Genomic DNA, 22,477 nt, shown 5'->3' on the forward strand with positions numbered 1-22,477 from the left:
TAGAGAAGAGGAACATATCCTTTTTGTTTCAGGAAACATAAAATACAAAATTTATAAAATAAAAAAATAGCAATAATATATAGCTTCTTATTTTAAATAGCTAGATAGATAACTAGACCACTTCGCTAAATTGCCAGCAGTGTTATCACTTACCTATCGAAATTTGACCATCTCTAACCCATCTGTTTGCGAAAAAAGGATTGTATTTTGGAATTGGCCAGTAAATTATAAGTAATAATGAATCTTATAAGCGGCATAAAGTTGTACATTGAGAAAATGTGCTCCGAGTCGGGACCAGGCATGAAAATCATCCTGCTGGACAAGGAGACGGTAAGAGTGGCCCTGAAAAGCCCCGACATATGTATGCATGGTACCTTCTACTCCGAAAATCCACATCATTTGCAGACCAGTATCATTTCGATGGCCTTTAGCCAGTCGGACATGCTGCAGAGAGAGGTCTATCTGTTCGAGCGCCTGGACTCGGGAAGATCCAACGAGCGGCTAAAGTACCTCAAGTGCATCGTCTTCATTCGCCCCACCAAGCAGAATATCCAACTGCTGGCCAATGAGCTCAGGAATCCCAAATACAGCGCGTATTACATATGTAAGTGGGTCAGGGAAGCCCTTTTATATTCGGTACTTTACCCTTTAATAGATTTCAGCAACATCATTCCGCGGACCGACATCAAGTACCTGGCCGAGTGCGACGAATCCGAGTCGGTGCGCGAGGTTAAGGAGCTCTATGCGGACTACCTGTGCGTCAATCCCAATCTCTTCTCCCTGAACATTCCCAATTGCATGGCGAACCTTAATTGGCTGCCGGATGCACTGAGCCGCAGCATGCAGGGCATCACAGCTGTGCTGCTTTCGCTGAAACTTAACCCAGTGATCCGCTACCGAGCGGGTTCCCAGGCAGCCCAGCTCCTGGCCAAGCTGATCTACGAGCAGATCACCAAGGAGTCGTCGCTGTTCGACTTTCGGTCCAACATGGATGGCGCTGCGCCGCCGCTACTCCTCGTGCTGGACCGCAGAGATGACCCAGTGACGCCGCTGCTCCATCAGTGGACCTACCAGGCAATGGTTCACGAGCTGCTGCACATCAAAAACAATAGATTGGATCTCTCCAATCGGCCCAACGTACCCAAGGACTTCAAGGAGCTGGTTCTATCCGGCGATCAGGACGAGTTCTATGGCAACAACATGTACGCCAACTACGGCGAGATCGGATCGACCATCAAGCAACTGATGGAGGAGTTCCAGCGGAAGGCCAACGACCACAAGAAGGTGGAGAGCATATCGGACATGAAGAACTTCATTGAATCGTATCCGCAGTTCAAGAAAATGTCCGGCACCGTGCAGAAGCACTTGTGCGTGATTGGCGAACTTTCGGCGCTGAGCAACAAGCGGAATCTCTTCGAGGTCTCTGAGCTGGAGCAGGAGATCGCCTGCAAGGCCGAGCACTCCGCTCAGCTGCAGCGTATAAAGAAACTGATTGCGGACGAACGTGTCTCCATCGACGATGCCCTTAAGCTGGTGGCACTCTATGCGCTGCGCTACGAGCGACATGCCAACTGCGACACATCCGGATTGCTGCAGATCATTAAGACGCGCGGAGGTCGAGCCGCTGTGGTGCCCTCGCTGATCGAGTATGCCGGAACCCATGTGCGCCAGGGAGATCTGTTCAACATGGTGCGAATCACGGATGCCGTGAAATTGACCCGAAATCTGATAAAAGGCCTTAAGGGAGTGGAGAATGTTTTCACGCAGCACACTCCCCTGCTAAAGGAGACGCTCGAGGATGTGTTTAAGGGTCGCGAACTGGATCCCCTCTTTCCGGCCATCAATTCGGAGCTTGTGCCATTCCGACGACCACCGCAAGAGGTGGTGGTCTTCATCATTGGCGGAGCCACGTACGAGGAGGCCTTGGCCGTGCATCAAATGAACAATACCGGGTATAAGGTCATCCTGGGCGGCACCACCATCCACAACTCGCAGAGCTTCATCCAAGAGGTCATGGCCGCCACCAGCGGCATCCAATTTAAGCACACCAAATCCATGATCAAGTACTGCTCCACGGATAATATTTAAATGCCTAATTTGACTAGCCCCAATTATACTGTTAACTATTTATTAACTACATATGTATGTGCAAAGTCCATTTTCTAAGCAATCCTGCATTCAAGTCAACTGCAAAACTGTTTTGAAGTTTTGTTTTTTAAGCTTATTCCAAACATTATTCTACCCATTGCAATTCATTGGACTATATAACCCTTTAAGCGTATTCCATGTAATATATTTGTAAACATATTTATTATTGTGCTCGAGGGTATTTCGAGGCAAGGCCTGAAACAAAGTGTATTATAATCAGCTACCTTTTTGTAATAATTCCACCCTTGAATGGCAAAGAACTCCTTGGCAACTCCAAGGATAGCCTGGCAACGTTCCGTGTGGTTCAAACAATTAGTTTTGCATTGAGGAATCCCAGATCACCATGTCCAGCACGTATTTCAACGACATCTGGCATCAATCGCAGCATGAATGCGAGCTGCTGTCCACCATTGACTATGAAAGGCAGCACCAGGATGTGGAGACGACGGTGGCCACCATGAACGCCGCCGTTGGCTCGGTTGCCGCCGATGCGGATGCCAAGGCCCTGCTGCAGTCGAGCCTGTACGAGTTCTATCTGCGTTACATTTGCTTGAGCAATCGGTTGGAGGATGTCTACGATAATGTGGGTATAAGACTTTATGTTCTCCATATCCTGGGTTCGGAAAATAACACACGCTGTAAAAATTTGTGTTACTAAAATGTTAAATGCCAAAGTGTTAAGTTCAAAAAAGTTATTGACTTGTGTAAAAAATTGTATCCTACATATATACACTTAGTGTTTTTTACACACCTTTTTTTTTGAACACAATGAGTTTTTGACATTTAAGTGTCAGAAATTTTTCTAGAGTATAAGAATTTATATATGTATTCTTTGAAATGGTTAAAACTAACATATAAGATATCATGTCCCATATTGGTTATTTATTATCCATTCGATTCGTTAATGTCAGTGAAATGTAATTATCGTTTACGTTAAAAACGCAGTGTGTAAAAAATACGTCGTGTTATTAACACATTGTGTAAAAAACACAAGTGAGCTGTGAGCGTTAACAATTATTTTTCAGATTTTAGCACTTTTGTATTTGACACACATGTCAACAATTTTACTCGCACTGTAAAATACAATTTTTTATGTTTTTAACATGTGTGTAAATTTCCGAACCCTGCTCCTTACACATGTTTCTATTCCTTAATTTTTCACAGATGATTCAGCCCCAGAAGCGTCAGTTGGTGCGTAAGTTGCTGGACGCCTGTCTGGGTCGCGTGGTGGAGCTTAAGCACGACCTGGTGAATATAGACCTGATGGAGTTCAGCTACAACGATGAGGTGGTGGAGCGCTTGCGCCTCACGCCCATGGAGACGGAGCTGCGGATTCCACGCTACTTTCTCCGTGAGCGCCAGCAGGAGCTGGAGTTCCGCAAGAAAACCATGCAGGAGATCCTAGTGAAACTGGGCTGGCTGGAAGAGCATGAGATGGAGGAGACGGTGACCACCGAGATAGAGGCCATACGGATGCTGCAGATGCATGAGCGGGCGCGTCAGGGACGCTTGCGTGCCCACTTCATGAAGGAGATCCGCATCCTCAAGGAGAAGGGCAAGTCGGAGGAGCGCAGCGAAAAGGAGCGCAGTGACTCCGGTCTCCTGGCCGCCATGAAGATACAGAAAATGTGGCGAGGCCACACGGCACGGCGGATCACGAGGCGCCGCAAGATGGAGGAGATGATCCTGATTGGGATGCTGCCACCACCGGCGGCTGTGCTGAAGGAGCGGGCCGAGAAACTGGAGAAGCTGCAGCACAACGAGAAGCGCTACCAGGCGCAGGCTCTTTACGGCGAGCAGTTTGAGGAGCGGCAGCGCGCCCTCCAGGAGGAGATCCGGGCCAAGCATGGAGCCAGTATGAAGGAGGACATTGCCGATGAGATCCGAGCCTGGGTGAAGGATTGCTACGACAAGACGGGCAAGCTGCCGGACTTTCCCTCGGAGGATCAGGGGGGCTCCTTGCACATCTTCAGTAGACCTGGAACGGAGAGCGAGCACAGTCGCTCTTCGGCCCGATCCTCCAAGGAGTCGCGAAAGACCAAGGACAAGTCGAAGTCGCCGGCGCGTAGCGGCGACCTGAACGTCAACGAAAACCAGGAGGAGGAAGTCAGCTTCCAGCCGGCACCCTCCGTCTGCCTGCCAGACATCCGAGCGGAAATAGATCTGTAAGTAAAAATAATATATTATTATTTAAAACAAGAGAGACCGCTATAGTCGGGTGGGTGTCCCGACTATCTGATACCCGTCACTCATTTAGAAGTGCGAGGGAGATGGAGATATAAAACTTCAATTGCGCATAACTTTTTAATGAATGATACGATTTGAAAAATGTCTTCTACATTTCGATAGGTATAAATATAAACAACAAAATTGCATTTATACTTCTCGAAAATCTTTAAATATGTGGGCGCTAGACACATTTTAAAATCGTTAGTGGGCGTAAGAGGGGGCGTTGCGCTCAGCTGAAATAAACATACGCTGCGTAAGAAGCTTAAGAATATGTGTGGGAAATCTCAACCTTCTAGCTTTTGTAGTTTCCGAGATCTCAGCGTTTATACAGACGGACATGGCTAGATCAACTCGGCTAGTGACCCTGATCAAGGAGATATACACTTTATAGAGTCGGAAACGTTTGCTATTCCGTGTCACATACTTTTGCACGAATGCAATATACCCTTTTACTCTAGGAGGATCTAAAGGATTTTTTAAAAAATCCTTATTTAAATTACTAGATTAAGAAAAGCACATGAAGAATGATCAATGTACTTAACTTATCCTCTCAGCTTTAATGACACCTGGCGAGACAAGGACGAAACCGGTGTGCTGAGCCAGGCGGCCTACGAGGACATGATCTACAGCGACAAGTATCAGGAGGTGGAGCTGGAGTTCCGCCGCGCCGTCGACGACGTGATGCGCCAGGAGATCGAACTGCTGCAGACGGCAGTTGGCAAGAAGGTCAAGAAAAGCAGCAAGAAGACACGTCGCTCCGGCAAGAAGAGCAAAAAGAAGAAGGAGAAGGATCTTACGCCGGATCGCACCACGGAGTCGCTGTACGAGGAACTGGTAACGAATGGCATAATACGGAAATACCCGGAACTAAAAATAAAACAGTTCCTCGGGGACAAGGCGTTGACCGCTAGGAATGGCACGAATCCCTCGCCGGGCGACATTCGCCAGATCCTGACGGAGTACTGCATCCTTCCGCTCGGATCGGATGCCATTCACAACTGCACTCCGCTTATACGCTCCATTCTGCTGGCTGGACCCAGGGGCTCGGGAAAGAAAGCCCTGCTCCACGCCATTTGCACCGAGGTGGGAGCCGTGCTTTTTGATTTGACACCGGCTAATATAGTGGGAAAGTATCCTGGCAAATCGGGCCTTATAATGCTGATTCACCTGGTCCTCAAGGTGTCTCGATTGCTCCAACCAGCCGTCATCTACATGGGCGATGCTGAGCGACCTTTCATGAAGAAAATCCCTAAGACCGATCGCACAGATCCGAAGCGGTTGAAAAAGGATCTGCCCAAGATGATCAAGAATATTGCCCCCGAGGATCGGGTCATTTTCGTGGGCACCTCAAATTTGCCCTGGGAGGCGGACCAAAAGCTACTGCAATCCGTCTACAATCGGTTTATCTATATTCCACGTCCCGATTATGGGGCCATGTCGCATGCCTGGAAAACATTGTTGCAGTAGGTGACCTTTAAGAAAAATCTTTTCTGTATCAACTGATTAATTTTTCCTTTTAACAGCGAGGCCGGAGGCATATCCAATTTAGATACCAGTGCCATGGCCAAGATTTCAGATGGCTATACCATTGGAGCCATCGATGCCTGTCTCAAGGAGGTAATGACCTGCAAGCGGAAGCTCCAGTTACGCACTCAACCACTTACAAATGCCGAGCTGATCAATGTTCTGTGGTGGGTATACATATGTAAATCTAGAAGTACAAATTCTCATAACTGTCATGCTTACAGCTCTCGTGATCCTGTCTATCGCGAGGAGGAGGAAGCCTTCGAGTCCTGGTGGTCGAAAACGCCGCTCGGTCGCCGACGTCAGAGATTTCTGGAGCTGGAGGAGGAGCGCTTGCTGGAGGAGCAGGCTCAGGCAGCCAAGCAGGGCAATGGGAACAAAAAGAAGGGTCTCAACTGAAAGAAAGCTACACATACGACCTAACTTCTTTGAAACACTAACAGTTCATTTAACAATTTACTTCGTTATGTTCGTATATTAAAGGATTACATTAAATTGTAATGCCCTATAAAAATAATATAAGATTTTTCTACATTAAAAAGGAGAAAAGCATGCATATCTTTAAATATAAATGTAAAACTTTGGATATAATAAATTGAAAGATACTAAAGGTTGTCATAGTCCCCAAATATCTTAAGGGAGAACACAATTTCCATATCCACAGTCTATTTAAGCATGTAGGTAAAGTCCTTGTTGCCGCATTTCAAGTGCACTTCGTTGACTGCCAGCGGCAGAGTGTCCTGATCTTCAAGGAGCTCCTGTAGCTCTTTCAGTTTGTCCTTCAGCAGTGCCTCCTGATCGCCCAAGCACCAAAGCAGGCTGACATGGAACGAGGCAGGCTCATAGAACTGCTGCATCCGGTAGTCGAGCATCACCCGGTCGATGGGCTGCAGAATGGCAGTCATCTTCTCCACAAAGGCGGGATCCAAGGGGGCGGCAATGAAGGTCCTGGTGCGCTCCTCGTTCGTGTAGATCCGCAGGCCTTGCAAAGTGGCGGTGAACCTAAAAGAATGTTTTATGAATATTTGGATAACTTATTTTCCAATTTAAGGACTCACCCCGCGGAGCTGTTAAGAGCTGTTTGCAAGGATCGCGAGAACTCGTCGATCTGGTGATATTGGAGCACCACCGTGCGACTCAAACTCAGGTGAAGTGATTCATTGGCATGCAGTTCCAAGTGGGGCTCCAAATGGGCAATGGCTTCGCCTTGGAACTCCTCCAGCTGATCAGCACAGGCTGCTGCCGGCACATAGACGTAGGTAGCCCAGTTTCCTCGCTCGTGCTTGAAGCTACGGATGCGTCCGCCATGTAGCGCAGGATCATCCACCACATCATCGACGAACTCCTCGGGTTTCGGTTTCTTGGGTCCCAAAATAGCGGCAGCTGTGGGCAGCAGGGCCGATCTTCAGCGGTTTAAATGTAGAAGTCTAAAGGTTTTGGGGAAAACCACTTTACCTTTTGAGGGTGCTCAAAGTTGGGGTTTGAATGCTTTCACTGGATTCTTCATCTTCAGAGGCGGAGGAGCTGCTCCCACCATAGTCCACAAGAGCCATTGTAATAATTACTTTACTTTATTTTAATTAAATTTATTAAAGAAATTACCAACAGCGAAGAATTCGCCGGGTCTTGTTTACATTTATCGATTAAATCAAAAGAGATGGAGGTTTAGCTTTTTTTATCAGCTGATTTGAATTCATTCTGTTTAAACTGGGGTGTTTTTTATAAAATTGGATTAAAAAAAATGTAAAAAAAAAGTTACTAATAGCTTTCGCAAAGAAAGTTTAAAAATTTATTTTCCTTTTTTTCTAGCTATAAATATTACTGATAAATCGATAACTAAAAATGTATCGACCGTTAAACCTATTACATTTTAAAACATTTAATTAAATTCAGACTAGAAAATAGTTGGATTTATTTAAGGGAAATATAATAAATTGGCTAACTACAAACTCCTTTCAATGGCCAACTTTTCCTCGCCAGCTTTTTCCAGCTTCGACTGCTCCCACCTGTAGTTGTAGGCCCTTCCCAGTTGGAAGAGCTGCGTCAGACTCACGAAGAGATTCACTGCGAACAAACTGTAGTTCTTTGGGATGATAACCAGGGAGTAGCGCGTCCAAATGAGGTTCGTAGCCCCCAGAGCCAGACATCCGTTGGGTGAAATCATGTCGGCAGGACGCGTCAAATCGCTGAGACCAGCGATAACGAGGCTCTGTAGTAGAAAATTGAATGGGTGCGGAGATTAGAGAGATCAGGCTGATAATACAGGGTAAGTCCCTCCATTGACTGCAAATCTCCATGGCATGTTGCCAAAGCTCTCTCTTCCAGCCACAACAACAAATATTATGAAATATTCCATGAGCCACAAAAACCGCACAATCATTTAGTTATCAGAATCTCGCGCGTGGGGAACAAAAAATATCATTTATCGCGAGCTTGAACAGGTTGCCGAGAAATAAACAAATAATAATAAAACACAATATGCGCCCACAGATTTGTTTATCAGCTTGGCGATAATAGAAATTGACTAAGGACGCAGGGTTTAGAGTTACGTAAGAGGTTTCCAAACTTACCCATTTAACGAGAGGAGCCCAGAAGAATATGGTCTTGGGACCTAAAAAGAAAATATCCCATAAAATATATTTTATTTAAGAACAATCAATTATATTACCTGCTGGGTGCATCCAAAGGGGTCGCATTTTGGCGGGCACATATTTGTCACAGGCTTTAATCAGGTTATTATACGCCCTGGAATGAAGACCCTTTCCGGCGGAAGCTGGGGCAGTTGAGGGAGGAGGTGCGGCAGACATCCTATCTGAAAGATACTTCCTTAATACTGCAACGTCTTCCCAAGAGAAACTGATGTAGTTTCGCAAATCGAGAGCAATGTTATTATAACCTACCTCTAATCAAGTTGTATATAATATATAAGGTGATTGATTAGAAGCGTTAGAATAACAGTCGATTGGGGATGCGATAAAGTTCCTCTCGTCCAAGTGGAGAGTAGAAGTGCCAATTCAAATCTGAGGCACAACAGCTCCAGCTAAGCGCCCAACTACAACTGAGCTTTCCCAAAAGTCTGGTCCACCGACATATGTTTATGTTTCTCTAGTATTATTAGCTTAGAGCTCCTGTTATCACCAGCAGTATCAACAACTAAGTAGTAGTCGACGCCAGCCCCTCTTTTCTCAGTTCATATTAGCCATAAAGTAAACTATAAAACTAAAATTGTAAAAGTTATTAGTAGTATTCGCTAATTAATATTGACCTAGGTGAAAAGTTTATGTAAGGGGTTTTATTGGTTTATAATTAATTTGTATTTGTGTTGGTAATTGTTTAAAACACAAAACGAGGTGCAAAGAGGTTTTGTGCACATGGCGTATACGTGATGCAAATACTCTCTATACTACTATATCCGGTTTTAAAACTACTTTGAGGGATTAAGCTTTTTGCTTATAACTTGCTAAAAAATATTTTAATTTAGATCAGTCTAATCAGTTCCCCTAATTAGCACGTTTATAAATAAAAATTTATATAGGGAATTCAATTTAAAATTTACAAAGATGATTTGTAAAATAACTATATTTACTTTTGCTTCTCTATTAAACCCAATCCAAGAATTAAAACAAGATAGTTTATCTAGTGTCTACAGTCTTACAATATATTGGTTTATTTGTTGACAATCAAAATCTGTCCAATGATTTTCGTATTCATAAAACTATACGCAAAGCCTCCACAGTTACAACTTAAGTAATACGAATCACGTCCATAAGGCGATAGACCATAAATAATAATGGTTAACAGATTGTAAAACGCAGATGCCCGATCTGCGAACACAGCTTCTTAATCCTTTCGTTTACGTTGTGCGTTGTGGGATTTGTATGTATGTACATAACATTTCGATTAAAGTCTATATGTAGGGGACAGCACCGGTATTCGATTCGATATGTCTCTAATTCTGCGCCGCCGGCAGCACCTGCTCCTTCTTCAGTTTCTCCTGACCCTGATGGTAGTTGTATGCCCGCGCCAGCTGCACCACCTGCGTGATGCCCACGAAGAGATTCACGGCGAACAGGCTGTAGTTCTTGGGAATGATCACCAGCGAGTAGCGGGACCAGATGATGCCCGTGGCGGCCAGGGCGGCACATCCGGACACGGAGATGGAGTCGGCCGGACGGGCCAGGTCACTCAGACCGGCGGCAACCAGACCCTGCAAGAGAAAAAACAACGTATTTAAAAAATTTCAAAAATGGTCCTTCAAAGTTGTTTATCATCTGGAAGTTTGTCCATTTATCTTATTAATGATTATTAAAATTGTCCTAGCCTATTCATTTAATTTTGAAGGCCACATTAAGAACGCGTCGAATAAATGGTAACTTCGAAACTTAGCTATATTCTGTTAATATAATCTATTAAATTGTTAAAAATATTTGACAAAAAGTTTGATTCAAATGGGACCACTCTATAAAAGTTGCGTGTATCAAAATGTTTTGTTAAAAATATGTAGAAATTTTCAGGAATTATTATATTTTTTCGGATCGCCGAGACGCAAAATAGCACATCTATAGTTTACGTATCAAAATAAATATAAACAAATAAAGTCAATTTGGCAAATTGCTACTTAAAATGACCAAGAAATTCTTTAACGTTTGCAATAGTATTTGGCATTGTAAAAGATATTTCAAGCTGGATTCGGGAACCTTTCTTCATAGGGCTCCATAATTCAAAGCAACAATCGCCTTTCGCGCACAAACACAAACCCAGTCACTTATCAAGCGCAGGTTGCTCGAAATAATCAAATAATTTCATTTAATGGCACCTGCGCACAGATTTGTCTACCGTCGTTTCGGATTTATAGTGAACGTATGTGTGCGATAATGAAAATCAGCGAAGGTCGTGCGTTGTCCGAGTTATGTAATCCCCTTCCGTCTAGTTTTTGGTAAACTTACCCATTTAAAGACGGGTGCCCAGAAGAATATCGTCTTTGGACCTGTAAATGAGATGAAATTTAAGAGGAGATCTCTATGGGACCGAAGATTACTGGACTTACCAGCTGGATGCATCCAAAGTGGTCGCAGCTTGGCGGGCACAAATTTGTCGGCGGCACCAATCATCCCATTGTACAGCTTGGAGTGAAGACCCTTTCCCGCTGAGGCGGCGGCGGATGGGGGTGGGGGTGGTGGAACTGGCGGGGGTGGCTGAACTGCGGCGGATGACATTTCGTAGTTTGTGCGAAAAAATTCCACGGGCTTAGCTGATGATTATTTATGCGTCCAAACTCGTTGGCTGGCAATCACAAAATAAAATCTGCCATGAAATAAAATGCTAAACAACAAAGTCAAAAAGCTTTGTGAGAGTGAGAGGGCAACGACGAAAGAGAGAGAGCCCACCCACACACTGACAAAGTGAAACAGCTGAGAGGGTTATTTACTAACGTGTTTAATAATGACACGTTAAGGAAATTGTCGATGCAGCCTGCTTTTGACTTTCTAAAAAATTGCTAAAGTCATGTACATATGTATCTGAACTTTATAGGAACAGGTTTTCGCCCGATGGGAAGTTCATTAGCTGCCTCAAAACGTCCTTGACCTTGAAGAGAGTGTGCCAATTTCCGCAGCAAAATGTTGACGGAAGCAAAAGTGTCTCAATAAATGCAGCACATCCAATACAAGTGCAAAAGTATCTATAAATAGCACTTAAATGCAAGTTTTTTTAGGAGTCACGCGATATTAGAGATGAGCAATTAAACACGAATCTGGGGATTTTAAAATGCAAAACCTTACAAAGAAATAAAAACAAGCTTATAAAACTCTACTTTAAATTTAATTTACTTTAATAAATTTAACTTATAACACGAATTCCACAAATATAAAAATTATCATTACACTTTTAACAGCTGTTGCACGAAAAACGCTTTGGCTGATTTTATCGTCTCTATTTTTAGTGTTAGTAAACGTTGAACTTGCGTTTATGAAAATAAAGAAAATATTAGAAGTTTAAAACGATAAATTTTAGCAATATTATATTATATAATTTATGTTTAAGATAAGCATTTCATAAAATTAAAACAAGTTTTCAAATGACTGGAAATCAATTGTAAAAACCTATGTAGATAAAATGTAAGCACCATGTAAATAAAATAGTATGAAAAACAGCCGCCAGGGGGACTTTAATGTCTTTAACCTTTTTTGAATTTAAAAAACGTACGAAAACCTGTTAATTAATAAAAAATATTTATTACCATGCTTACAAGCTATGTTTGTAATATTGAATAATTCAACTAATCCTAATTGATTTAGATTTTAATGTTTTAGTATTGCACTCACCTTAAGATTGGATGTCTTTCAGATGAGTCATTAACTTAAACACGGTCCACCAATTGGGGAAACGCCCCACTCCCTCTGTTGTAATTCCAACTGTATGGGCGATCGGATTGTTTATAAATATTTGCTGGATCTGTTACCATGTGAGAACTGTTTTTTTAGCTGCCCTACAAAAGGTAGACGGCAATTGCGCATTAATAAGAAACGTGCTCGAGTGACGCACTAGCTCAAATAAATGCTAATTAACAGCAACTCGGCCGACACCTCGAACGCCTTGCGTTGAAACGCGAAACGACTAGACACACTTGTGCTTATAGATTTCCGCTTAACTTATCTGCCTGGAAACAAAACCATGAGTGGCCTTTTGCTTTTATCGTTTCATGTTAGAAATGTATACATATGTAATTTCAATTACAAATCAGAAGCGTACATATTTAAATAATTCCATATAAATCAAATAGTTCTACATTGTTTTTGAAATTTTGTTTTTTTTTTTTGTTTCATTCCTGTGTGTATATATTTTGGATGATCTATAGCAGAGTCACCTCAATCGGATTAGTCCTTGCATTGCACACCCACACACCCACAAGTGTATGTGTGTCTGGAGTTTGTAATTTTGATAACACAGAATTGAGAGAAGCTAAAACGGATGCAGCTGATTTGCCGTTGTGTATCCTCCCGAGTTCCTATCCTCGTTCCTAAAATGAACCCGGCTGTCTAATTGCTGCTGCTGTGTGGTGGACAAATTATAATGCTATTATTATGTGAATTGGTTGGCGGCTCGTCGGGTTTTCATACACAAGGGATTGTGTACGGAAAACGCCAAATTATGTGTGCTGCACGCGTTTGGTTTCCACTTCACTGCTACTACGGCTGCTTCCGGATTGGATCGTTAAAAGTTGAATGAGTTCATTGGTAGTTTATCGGCATTCGGGTCGAAGTTGTATTGTGTGCCGTCGGAGCTAGGTGCCATGTTAGTCTGTTCGCCCTGTAAAAGATACAAAGTGGTTTAAAAAAAATGTTCTTTGCAGGATAAGTTAATAGCTCACCTCATCCGTAAAGTATTGATCGATGATTTCATAAGCTAATTTGTAAATTTCAACGTTCTCGTGGCTCTGCAGCCGCTCGATCTTGGCCAGACCCTCGCATTCCTCAATTAAGTTGGCCACTGCCTCCACATGGGAATCGGCCACCTTGAGCATATTGTTCAGGCCATCCAGAACAACCTGTGAAAAAGGGAAAATTAGGGTTAATTTGGTGGAAAGAAAGAGTAACTAATAGTCAATTAGACACCCCACTTACATTGATAACTTGCGTATCCTGGCACGAAAGCAGGTCACAGAATGGCGGAATGACGCCCTCCTTAATCAGAGTGAAGACCTGTTCCCTGTTACCGCTGATGGTCAGATTGCTAATGGCCCAGGCGGCCTCCTTCTGTGTCTGGAATTCGCCCTTGCTCAAGTTCTCGATGATTTTGGGCAGCAGGCCCACGTTGATGACAGCCTGCACTTGCGACTGATTGCCAGCGGTGATGTTGGACAAGAACCAGACCGCCTCCTTGCGGATCTTCTCCTTGGGATGGGAGAGCAGGGCCGGGAAGTAGGAGAGCGCGTCGTAGTTGAGCACAACCTGTGTCTGCTCGTCCGATCCGGTCACAATATTGCCCACAGCACGCAGCGCAGCGGTCTGCACCTTGACCTCGTTGTTGCCCAGCAGCGGTATCAGCTTGGGCACCACCCCGCTCTCGATCACCATCTGGATTTGCTCGTTGCCGCCGTCGGTCAGATAGCTAATGGCCCAGACCGTGTCCACCAGGATGTTCGTGTCGGTGTGATGGATAAGCACATTGAGTGCGGGCAGGATCTCGTGGATGGTGGCTGCCGGTGGCGGCGGATCCTTGTTGCGGCACAAGTTCACAATCACCCAGGTCACATTGCGCAAGAATGAGATGGGGATGTCGGGCTTGATGAACGACAGCAGTGGCTGCACCACACCGTGCTTGATGACGAAGTCGCGGAGCAAGGGACCGTCGCCGATGATGTTGCCCAAGGCCCAGACGGCTTGTTCGCAGACATTGGGAGCGGGCGAGTTGAGAAGTTGAAGGAAGAGCGGCACGGCACCGGCGGCCACAACCTGGTTGGTCTGGTCCGAGGTGCCGGAGGCAATGTTGGTCAGGGCCCAGGCGGCCTCGAACTGGAGCATTGTGTGATTGTGTTGTTTCAAGCACTCCACCAGAATGGGCAGAATGTCGCTTTGGATCAGATCGTTGATGGGTGGATTCTTGTCCGAGGAGAGCAGCTTGCGGGCTGCCTGGACGGCGGCCAGCTGCTGCTCCGGCTTGGTGGCATCAGCGGCTGCCTGGGCCAGTTTCTTCAGGTTGATGGACGTGGGCACCTGCTCGTCCTCGTCTGTGTTCGAGTCCAGATTGGGCACATTGCGGCGCTTGAGGATGGTCTCCTCGCGCTTGTTCTTTCGCAGCTCCACGGTGACTTCGTTTCGGCGACGGCGCATTTCCTGAAATCGAAAATATGTTATATATATAACATATATCTTGCTTCCCAGTCGAGGTTCGACGTTTGACTACTCACATCCTGATCTTTCCCTTTGTTTTTGAAGTTTTGTAAACGATTCTGCTCCAGAGACGTCATTTTCCGTCCGTTTTCTTTGTATTCTCCTTCTTGCCGCTTTAACAAGGGGCCGCAACTGCGTTTGGCTGGTTAAAAATGCGTATGCTAAAAATCAATTATGTGCGGAGATGGCGACGTACGCCTCCTGCGATTTCGTTGGACAATTAACAATTTGTTTCAATTGCACACACCAGCCAAGGGGAAAATTTAATCGCACACACACCGATGCGCACGAAAGAAAAAATAACGTACAATCGACCAACACAGTTGCAGAACAGCACGATGGCGCAGGCGATGAAAAAAGAAATGGCGAAAAAATACAAGGAAATTAGCATCGCCACTGGCGAAATGGGGGTTCTTCTAGTGTCTCTCCGTCGGGTACTTACGTTAGCAGCTCGGAAATTGCGTTTCTCCCACGACACTGACACTTTCTACGCCCTTAAAAAGTGATCAATTTCTTTCCTTTTTTATAAAAATTGTAATTCGTGACAGCGACGTGAGTGAAGTTGGCTGCGCTTCGAAATCGGGACTGTCCACTTATAGGCAGGGTCGATTGACGTGTCTATCGGCAGAGCTGAGCTTGTTTACGTTTAGCTTTTTTTAGAGGTCACCTAGGAATTTTAAGAATTTTAATGTATTCATTAAACAAATAAATAGCTCAATTGTTAAAAATTCAATAAAACATTTCAGCAAAAAAGGAAATGATTGGAAATGGTTTTGTGTCCTTATAAAATATAACGGATTTGGCTTGGAAACTATTTCTGCTACACTCCCGATAAGGAACTACCTATAAAAATGTGGTTAAGAGTTAATTTTAAATTTAAATTCTGATAAGCAGCTGATTAATGTTATTTATATCCAGCATAAGGAATTTTCTAAATATATCGAATTTAAAAAAACTTCCTTTCAAACGTTTTGACCATCTCTTCTTTTCAAAAATGTTAGCCAATTTTGGGAGTTTAAATACCTTTCAAATGGAGAGTTCTTTAGAAGAATGTCGTATGTGAATGTGAATACTAGGCTTTATAAAGCAGAAACCTGCTCTGTCTGAACAGGCTAATACTTATCACAATTACCAACTATCGCACCGCCCCCAACTATCGATATCGCTGCCCGCCCACCACCAGCACTGCAGTAAGCAAACATTTGGCATCTCTACTGTGTCCTTTATCATTTTCTTCATCCGCTGAAGTGATGGATTTGAGTGATAATAGCCAACTGGAGGATCAGTACTTTGTTTACAAGCATGACCAGCTATTCGGCGAGAGCTTCCCGCTGTTCAAGGAGATCCGCCGGATGGGCAAGCTGTGCGATGTCACCCTGAAGGTGGGTGGTCGGTGCAATCAATCATCCGCAGCTCAGAGATACGCTGGCCCATTATCTAGTGTCTAAATATATAATGCCATCCAAAATTATTGCAGGTTGAAGATCAGACCTTCTCCGCGCACCGCGTCGTGCTGGCTGCCACCATTCCGTACTTCTATGCGATGTTCACCAACAACATGGCCGAGAGTCGGATCAAGGAGATCACCATGAAGGAGAGCGCCATCGAGCCGAGCGCCCTGGAGAGCCTGATCAACTACGTTTATAGCGGCCAGGTGCGCATCGACAACCAGAACGTGCAGAGCCTCATGGTGGGCGCCTCGTTCCTGCAGCTGTCCAACGTCCGTGACGCCTGCGCCAGCTTTCTGATCTCACGCTTCCATCCGCACAATGTCTTGGGAATCCGCACCTTTGCCGACTCCATGATCTGCCGGCAGCTGATCGACGCAGCCGACAAGTACATTGACCAAAACTTTGCCAAAGTCTCGCAGTCGGAGGAGTTTCTCTCGCTGGACTGCGAACAGCTGCTGGAGCTGATGCGCCGGGACGAGCTGAACGTTCGCACCGAGGAGGTCATCTTCGAGGCCTGCATGAAGTGGGTGAAGTATGCGGAGGACAAGCGCTCCGACCTGTTTCCCCAAGTCCTGGCTGCCGTACGCCTGCCCCTGCTCTCGCCGCAGTTCCTCGCGGATCGAGTGGCACGCGAGGAGCTAATCCGATCCTCGCACCAGTGTCGTGATCTCCTGGACGAGGCCAAGGACTTTCACCTGATGCCCGAGCGCAGGGGACTGCTGCAGAGCTTCCGCACTCGCCAGCGCTCGGGGGAGTTCTTTACTGGTCAAATTTACGCCGTTGGAGGACTGGCCAGCACTGGGGAATCTGTGAGCACGGTGGAGATATACGATCCCCTCACCAAAAAGTGGAAAATGGGCGAACAGATGTCCATGATGAGGTGAGTGTGGTGGAATTTTATATTTTTCTTCTTTCCCATATTAATTATTATACTTTTCTTAAGATCTCGCGTGGGCGTGGCCGTTCTAAATGGCAAGCTTTACGCCTTCGGCGGCTTCAACGGCACCGAACGCCTCTCCACCGTCGAGGTCTACGATCCGCGGAAGAACAAGTGGTCCCAGGGCTGTGCCATGCTCTGCAAACGCAGTGCCGTGGGCGTGGCCGCTCTGGATGACTGTATCTATGTGTGCGGAGGCTACGACGGCGTCACCTCGCTGAATACCGTTGAGGTTTACTACCCCAAGTCCAACACTTGGAAGACGGTGAGTCAATGTCTATTTTTTTAGAATTAATATAATAAAACTGAAATATATTCCCCATTTCCCTAAAGGTTGCTCAAATGATGAAGTATCGTTCGGCTGGTGGAGTGACCCAACTGAACGGCTATGTCTACGCCCTTGGCGGCCATGACGGACTGTCTATCTTCGACTCGGTGGAGCGGTACGACCAGAACGAGGATGTGTGGGTGAAGATGTCGCCCATGCTGAATCGACGCTGTCGACTGGGTGTGGCCACGCTAAATGGGAAGATCTATGTGTGCGGTGGCTACTGCGGGAACTCATTCCTGCGGTCCGTAGAGTGCTACGAACCCCAGACGGACACCTGGAAGCTGGTGACGCCCATGAACTGCAAACGGTCGCGCGTTGCCCTGGCCGCCAATATGGGCAAACTTTGGGCCATTGGCGGCTATGATGGCGAGTCCAATTTGTCCACCGTCGAGGTGTACGATCCGGAGACCGATAAATGGACCTTTATGCCGCCAATGTGCGCTCACAGCGGCGGCGTCGGTGCCGGGGTCATTCGGATCGAGTAGCCGGCTCGGTGTGCCTGCCAAATACGTTTCTCTAGCCACTCTCGTCTTAGGTAATTTATGTGAATTGAAATGATGTAGTCTAGCCTAGATACGATTGTTGAGTGTAACCAAGCTTTAGCGGCTCCTCGTGCGGCCGCCTCGAATGCAACTCAGCCCAGCTCCTCCAGCTCTATCGAAATTGTTCATGTATTACTCACGGTTCTTTAGTGTTTGTCATTCCAGTTATGTAATTGTTTAGTTTCTACGCCTAGCCTTAAATACTCACTAACATTTTAATCCTTCAAGTAAAAACATGTGTAATTCATGTTCTGTGAAAATTAACTTGTTGTTTTCTTTTTCTTTGTAAAAAGTTGAAGGGAAATGAAATTTAAAATAGTCAATACCTTATATCCGTAGCCAAACTATATCGCTAAACCGAAATATTTAATTCAATTTCCTTGAAAAAATATAAGGAATCGAAAGCGTAAATACTCTTCGCGGAATCATATTCGCTACTATTGGTATAAGTATTATAGACTGATTTTCAATAAATCTTACTTAAATTAATAATTATCTAATTATTTTGTTAGTATATGTCTTTATGTCTCAGTTCTAGATCTTTTTTTTTTCTCAGGAGTTATAATTGCATGAAGAATAATAACCCATTAAAACTATCTTATTGTAACTGTTATAATACTCTAATATTCGATAATTATTTAAAAACAATTAAATCATGATTGTTTTTTATTTGATTTTTAAAAAATCATCGGACTATCTTATCATAAATCTTTCTTTTAAAAGGGTAGTTAAAAACGCGTCCTTTAATTTCTTTACGGCTTTTACACTCCCTTTGTCGTTTCAATATCGAAATTCGTCCATCGTATAAATCAATTGTGTTTCGACCATCCATATGGGCGGCGGAAACGTTTTATTTGCTCAATAATAAATGGTTGACAAATAACAAAGCAATCTGAATGGCAAAAAAGTGGGAAATGTGGCGAGGGTAGCTTAATCAGTTGATAGTCAATATTAAACTATTCATACGGTTTAATATTTTATGCAACAAAAAATTCATAGATTTGAAAATAAATGTTTGTAAAGTGTGAAAATATTTATTCCCTATAAACTTTTATTCCCTATAAATTCCATAGTTGTAAACAAACTTAAACAATTTTTATAACTTTAAAAATAACTATTTTTGATGTTATTCTTATCAAGCATTTATCAATCTATTATAAAAGTTATAGCTGCTCTCAAAAGTTTATAAATAGGCTTAGGATTTTTTCAGAAAACTCCAAAGCGATCGACTTACCCTCGTTGCAACTCAGTTGGGCGTGTTGTGATTCCCGTCCCTTAATATTTGTACACCTCCCACAGGCGGAATGCAATTTTAAATTCAATTTGCACCACCTGCTCAAAAAACGCAGCGCCAGCAGAACAATTTGCGAGCAACAGGTGGCAAAACCGCATCCAAAAATAGAGAGCAGCGAAAGCGAAACAAAATCAATTTACTGTCTATCACTGACCCATAAAATGTCATCCGCTGCAAAGGGCCATAATCCAATCAATCGCACACTTAACGTCCATATTCCGCAGTTATCAGCTGGTCCCAGCGCTGGAGGACCTTATCTCGTCCTGTTCCCAATACCCAATCCCCAATTGCGGCGGCTATTTGCACAAGCGAACGGGCTTTGCGGCGGTCTTATTTGATTTCGATAATCAAATCACAAATTGCTTGTCTATCGATGGGCCATTTTATTTTAATTAAATGCTAATTATGTTTACCAAAATGGTTGGAGCAAATATTTGTTACGTCAATTGTGCTGGGGCAATAGAATTCGCAGTGGGAGTTTTACCACCGAAACGATTCGTTTAGTTGGAAAATGTGCTAATTGAGAAGGGGTGAGGAATTGGCTATTTTGTGCCCCGAAATCCGTTGCAATTTAAATGCAAATTTTTCGCGGGCTCTGTACACTGTAACTTTTACGACTCAATGGCGGAAGGGCGGAAGGAAATCGCGCCACTAAGGATGCCCAGATAAGATGAGGCCAGCAGGAAGCAGCGATAGCGGTGCTTCCACGTTTAATTTTAGACCGAAAAACTGGCGCTGTAGTGGCTGCAAGTTGCAACAAGCTGGCCCCCGGATGTGTGGCATCCACTTGGCCTTTCCGCGTGGCGAGTGGCGTGTGGGTGTTGCGGGTGTCTTATCTTGAATGCCGCGACCTCGCCTCAAGTGCATTGTTGATGGTCGGGGCTCGTTTAAATCTGCCAGAAACGAATTTCCCGGCTCAGCCTGTGACGCATTTGAGATAATTCCGCTTGTCCGCTTTAAAATTGTTTTAAAACGATTGATCTTCAGATAACGTCCTCTGTCTTATTTGTCAGCTCTAAATATATAGTATTTCATTTAATATTATCTATCATACCTTTGCAAAACGCAAAATTAAAATTATATCATAAAGAAGCTGGAAAATATGCACTATAATTTTCCTTCATAAGATTCCCCATTTAAAATAGTCTTCTTAAACTGCGCAACGATATTTAAAAGAAAATTTGCATTTTCCTTAATGTAAAAAAATTACGCAGTTCTATAGTAACTTTTTTATGCATAATCTTCTTTGGATTCCCGCAAATTAATATTTTGAATAACAGTTTGTGAACTTTTTAAATAAGCATATCCTTTTTGTTCTGTTGTTAAGGCCATTCCGCCTTGTTTGCTTTTTGGGCGGCATATGAAAATAATTTTAATTACAAATTTTTTGGACAAATAGCCAGGACAAAATCAACAAAGTGCATAATTTTTATTTGGGCATTTCGCATGCATAAGGTAAATCATAAATATTAAAATAAACCAAGAGCAAAATGAGTACAGAATAACAGGAATCGAAATTAATATTTCCTTATATATGCTTTTGGCGCCGCCAGTTGGCCAGTTGGTCGCCCGTTTGCTCCATTCTCATTTCGCTTTTCATTTTTTCGATTTGCCTTTTCGCATTTCGCCTACTTTTTGCATATGTTTTATTCACATATGCAAACAGAGTTTCCGTTCAATTCAATTGCTCAACGAGGAGGCAATTTTTTATTCCACGGTGAAGTGGCGGCCACATGAAAGAGCACACACACACCCGGAACAACACACCGAACACCCACAACCCACAATACACACAGTCACACCTCGTATCGCTTCAGATTCTATTCGACCAATTGTTGATATGCACGAGCACACACACACACGACACTCGTTTTCGTGTTCGCCTTCGTGTCCTGCCGGTCGGGCTTCCTGTTTCGGCTTTATCCTTCCTCAGCTTTTATAAAGGGCCGTTGTCGCTTCGATCTGTCGCTCAGTTGTTGCATACTTCTCGGCGCGAGCAGTTCAAACGCACAGATAAAACCGAAAGTGAGAGATATTTCTAAAGCAGTTTGGACATATTTGTAAGTGTCTTTTAAATGTAATTTTACAATTAAAATATACATTTTAAATAGGGCTAATGTTGATTTTATTTTCTAAAAGTGCTATGTATTTCCTTTATTTAAAAGTGTTAAATTTTAATTTTATAGATCAGCTCTTCCTAAAATATGCAGGAATTTTTGGAATAAGTTTCTGTTAAATTTAAATATGATGGTTTAGTTGTATAGTTAATTAAAGTTAATTAAAAGTTAAGTATACATCAACAAATTTTTTAACCGAATTCATTTTAAAAAAAATACTTTTTTGAAGTTCATAATTTTACACTTCTTTTTCACTTTAACTTTAAATGTGCAATTAAAAAAAGTGTCTCTGTGAAAAAGAAATACAGTTGTCAAAAATAAAGCGGAAAAACAAAACATTTAAAATTTTATGGTCCAGCATGTTTAGTGCAATAATTCAGCTTGCTTATCAGATTTAATATCCTATTTGATCTCTGGGGTCTGCTCAATGGCATCAACAAGTTTTTATGACAACACATTTGACCATCTCACCATTAAACTTCTTGGGTGGCTTCCACCCAATTTAAAGAGGATAAAAAGAGAAAATTTAACTTAATCCTCATAAATTCATCACATTAAAGCTGCGATTTATTTGATTTGTTGTTTGAAACTAACAGACTCCCCTGATAATTGCATTTTATACATTTTTTCAATGCCTTTCCTGAGAACGTGTTAATTGTCCTGATTAGCCGACAAGATCCTCATACCAATTGGGTGATAAAAACACACGGGAAAACTTATTGGGAATTTTCAAAGTCAAGCTTCTTTTGTTTTTACATATTTCGGTCCGGCGAGAGCAGAAACATTGTTTATGGAGGATGGCCGTCATCAATTGGCAGCCGGCGGCCAAAGCTAATAAAAAGCAACATCAATGCAGGGGTCCAGATTCCGGATTGGGATCGTGATGGAATGGCATAGGGATGGGGTCGGCACACATCCGGTGGCAGCACGCAACGGCATCCCATTTGGGAAGGCACTCTCCCAAAAAGACACTACCGAATGGGAGGTAAAATGGATGGATAGATGGACTGGGT

At 43.6% G+C, this 22,477-nt stretch overlaps 7 protein-coding genes across 7 annotated transcripts; 3 read left to right on the forward strand and 4 right to left on the reverse strand.

Annotated features, from left to right (window-relative positions):
* Positions 1–36: 36 nt before the first annotated feature.
* Positions 37–2,367, forward strand: Vps45 (vacuolar protein sorting 45). The gene is made up of 3 exons (XM_017141392.3): positions 37–330; positions 406–604; positions 656–2,367. Exons 1-3 carry the CDS (start codon positions 238–240, stop codon positions 2,086–2,088), a joined length of 1,725 nt encoding a protein of 574 aa, XP_016996881.2. The 5' UTR covers positions 37–237; the 3' UTR covers positions 2,089–2,367.
* A 111-nt stretch (positions 2,368–2,478) lies between these two features.
* On the forward strand, positions 2,479–6,464 carry LOC108057220 (dynein regulatory complex protein 11). Its single transcript, XM_017141391.3, has 5 exons — positions 2,479–2,731; positions 3,313–4,313; positions 4,932–5,840; positions 5,901–6,068; positions 6,126–6,464. The coding sequence occupies exons 1-5, from the start codon at positions 2,492–2,494 to the stop codon at positions 6,298–6,300; spliced, it is 2,493 nt and encodes an 830-aa protein (XP_016996880.2). The 5' UTR covers positions 2,479–2,491; the 3' UTR covers positions 6,301–6,464.
* On the reverse strand, positions 6,404–7,527 carry LOC108057230 (U6 snRNA phosphodiesterase 1). Its single transcript, XM_017141404.3, has 3 exons — positions 7,357–7,527; positions 6,960–7,304; positions 6,404–6,903 (listed from the first exon to the last, which is right to left on the reverse strand). The coding sequence occupies exons 1-3, from the start codon at positions 7,452–7,454 to the stop codon at positions 6,567–6,569; spliced, it is 780 nt and encodes a 259-aa protein (XP_016996893.2). The 5' UTR covers positions 7,455–7,527; the 3' UTR covers positions 6,404–6,566.
* A 286-nt stretch (positions 7,528–7,813) lies between these two features.
* Positions 7,814–8,738, reverse strand: LOC108057231 (mitochondrial pyruvate carrier 2). Its single transcript, XM_044394091.2, has 3 exons — positions 8,570–8,738; positions 8,472–8,512; positions 7,814–8,110 (listed from the first exon to the last, which is right to left on the reverse strand). Exons 1-3 carry the CDS (start codon positions 8,706–8,708, stop codon positions 7,844–7,846), a joined length of 447 nt encoding a protein of 148 aa, XP_044250026.1. The 5' UTR covers positions 8,709–8,738; the 3' UTR covers positions 7,814–7,843.
* A 794-nt stretch (positions 8,739–9,532) lies between these two features.
* On the reverse strand, positions 9,533–11,614 carry LOC108057202 (mitochondrial pyruvate carrier 2). The gene is made up of 4 exons (XM_017141366.3): positions 11,334–11,614; positions 10,949–11,184; positions 10,848–10,888; positions 9,533–10,108 (listed from the first exon to the last, which is right to left on the reverse strand). Exons 2-4 carry the CDS (start codon positions 11,115–11,117, stop codon positions 9,851–9,853), a joined length of 468 nt encoding a protein of 155 aa, XP_016996855.2. The 5' UTR covers positions 11,118–11,184; positions 11,334–11,614; the 3' UTR covers positions 9,533–9,850.
* A 969-nt stretch (positions 11,615–12,583) lies between these two features.
* Positions 12,584–15,392, reverse strand: Kap-alpha3 (karyopherin alpha3). The gene is made up of 5 exons (XM_017141364.3): positions 15,235–15,392; positions 14,810–14,993; positions 13,524–14,735; positions 13,271–13,447; positions 12,584–13,209 (listed from the first exon to the last, which is right to left on the reverse strand). The coding sequence occupies exons 2-5, from the start codon at positions 14,867–14,869 to the stop codon at positions 13,114–13,116; spliced, it is 1,545 nt and encodes a 514-aa protein (XP_016996853.1). The 5' UTR covers positions 14,870–14,993; positions 15,235–15,392; the 3' UTR covers positions 12,584–13,113.
* A 515-nt stretch (positions 15,393–15,907) lies between these two features.
* On the forward strand, positions 15,908–18,317 carry KLHL18 (Kelch like family member 18). The gene is made up of 4 exons (XM_017141399.3): positions 15,908–16,174; positions 16,270–17,123; positions 17,187–17,445; positions 17,514–18,317. Exons 1-4 carry the CDS (start codon positions 16,043–16,045, stop codon positions 17,994–17,996), a joined length of 1,728 nt encoding a protein of 575 aa, XP_016996888.1. The 5' UTR covers positions 15,908–16,042; the 3' UTR covers positions 17,997–18,317.
* The last annotated feature ends 4,160 nt before the right edge of the window (positions 18,318–22,477 follow it).

Source organism: Drosophila takahashii, chromosome 3R (genome assembly GCF_030179915.1).
Source record: "Drosophila takahashii strain IR98-3 E-12201 chromosome 3R, DtakHiC1v2, whole genome shotgun sequence".
Lineage (NCBI taxonomy): Eukaryota > Metazoa > Arthropoda > Insecta > Diptera > Drosophilidae > Drosophila > Drosophila takahashii.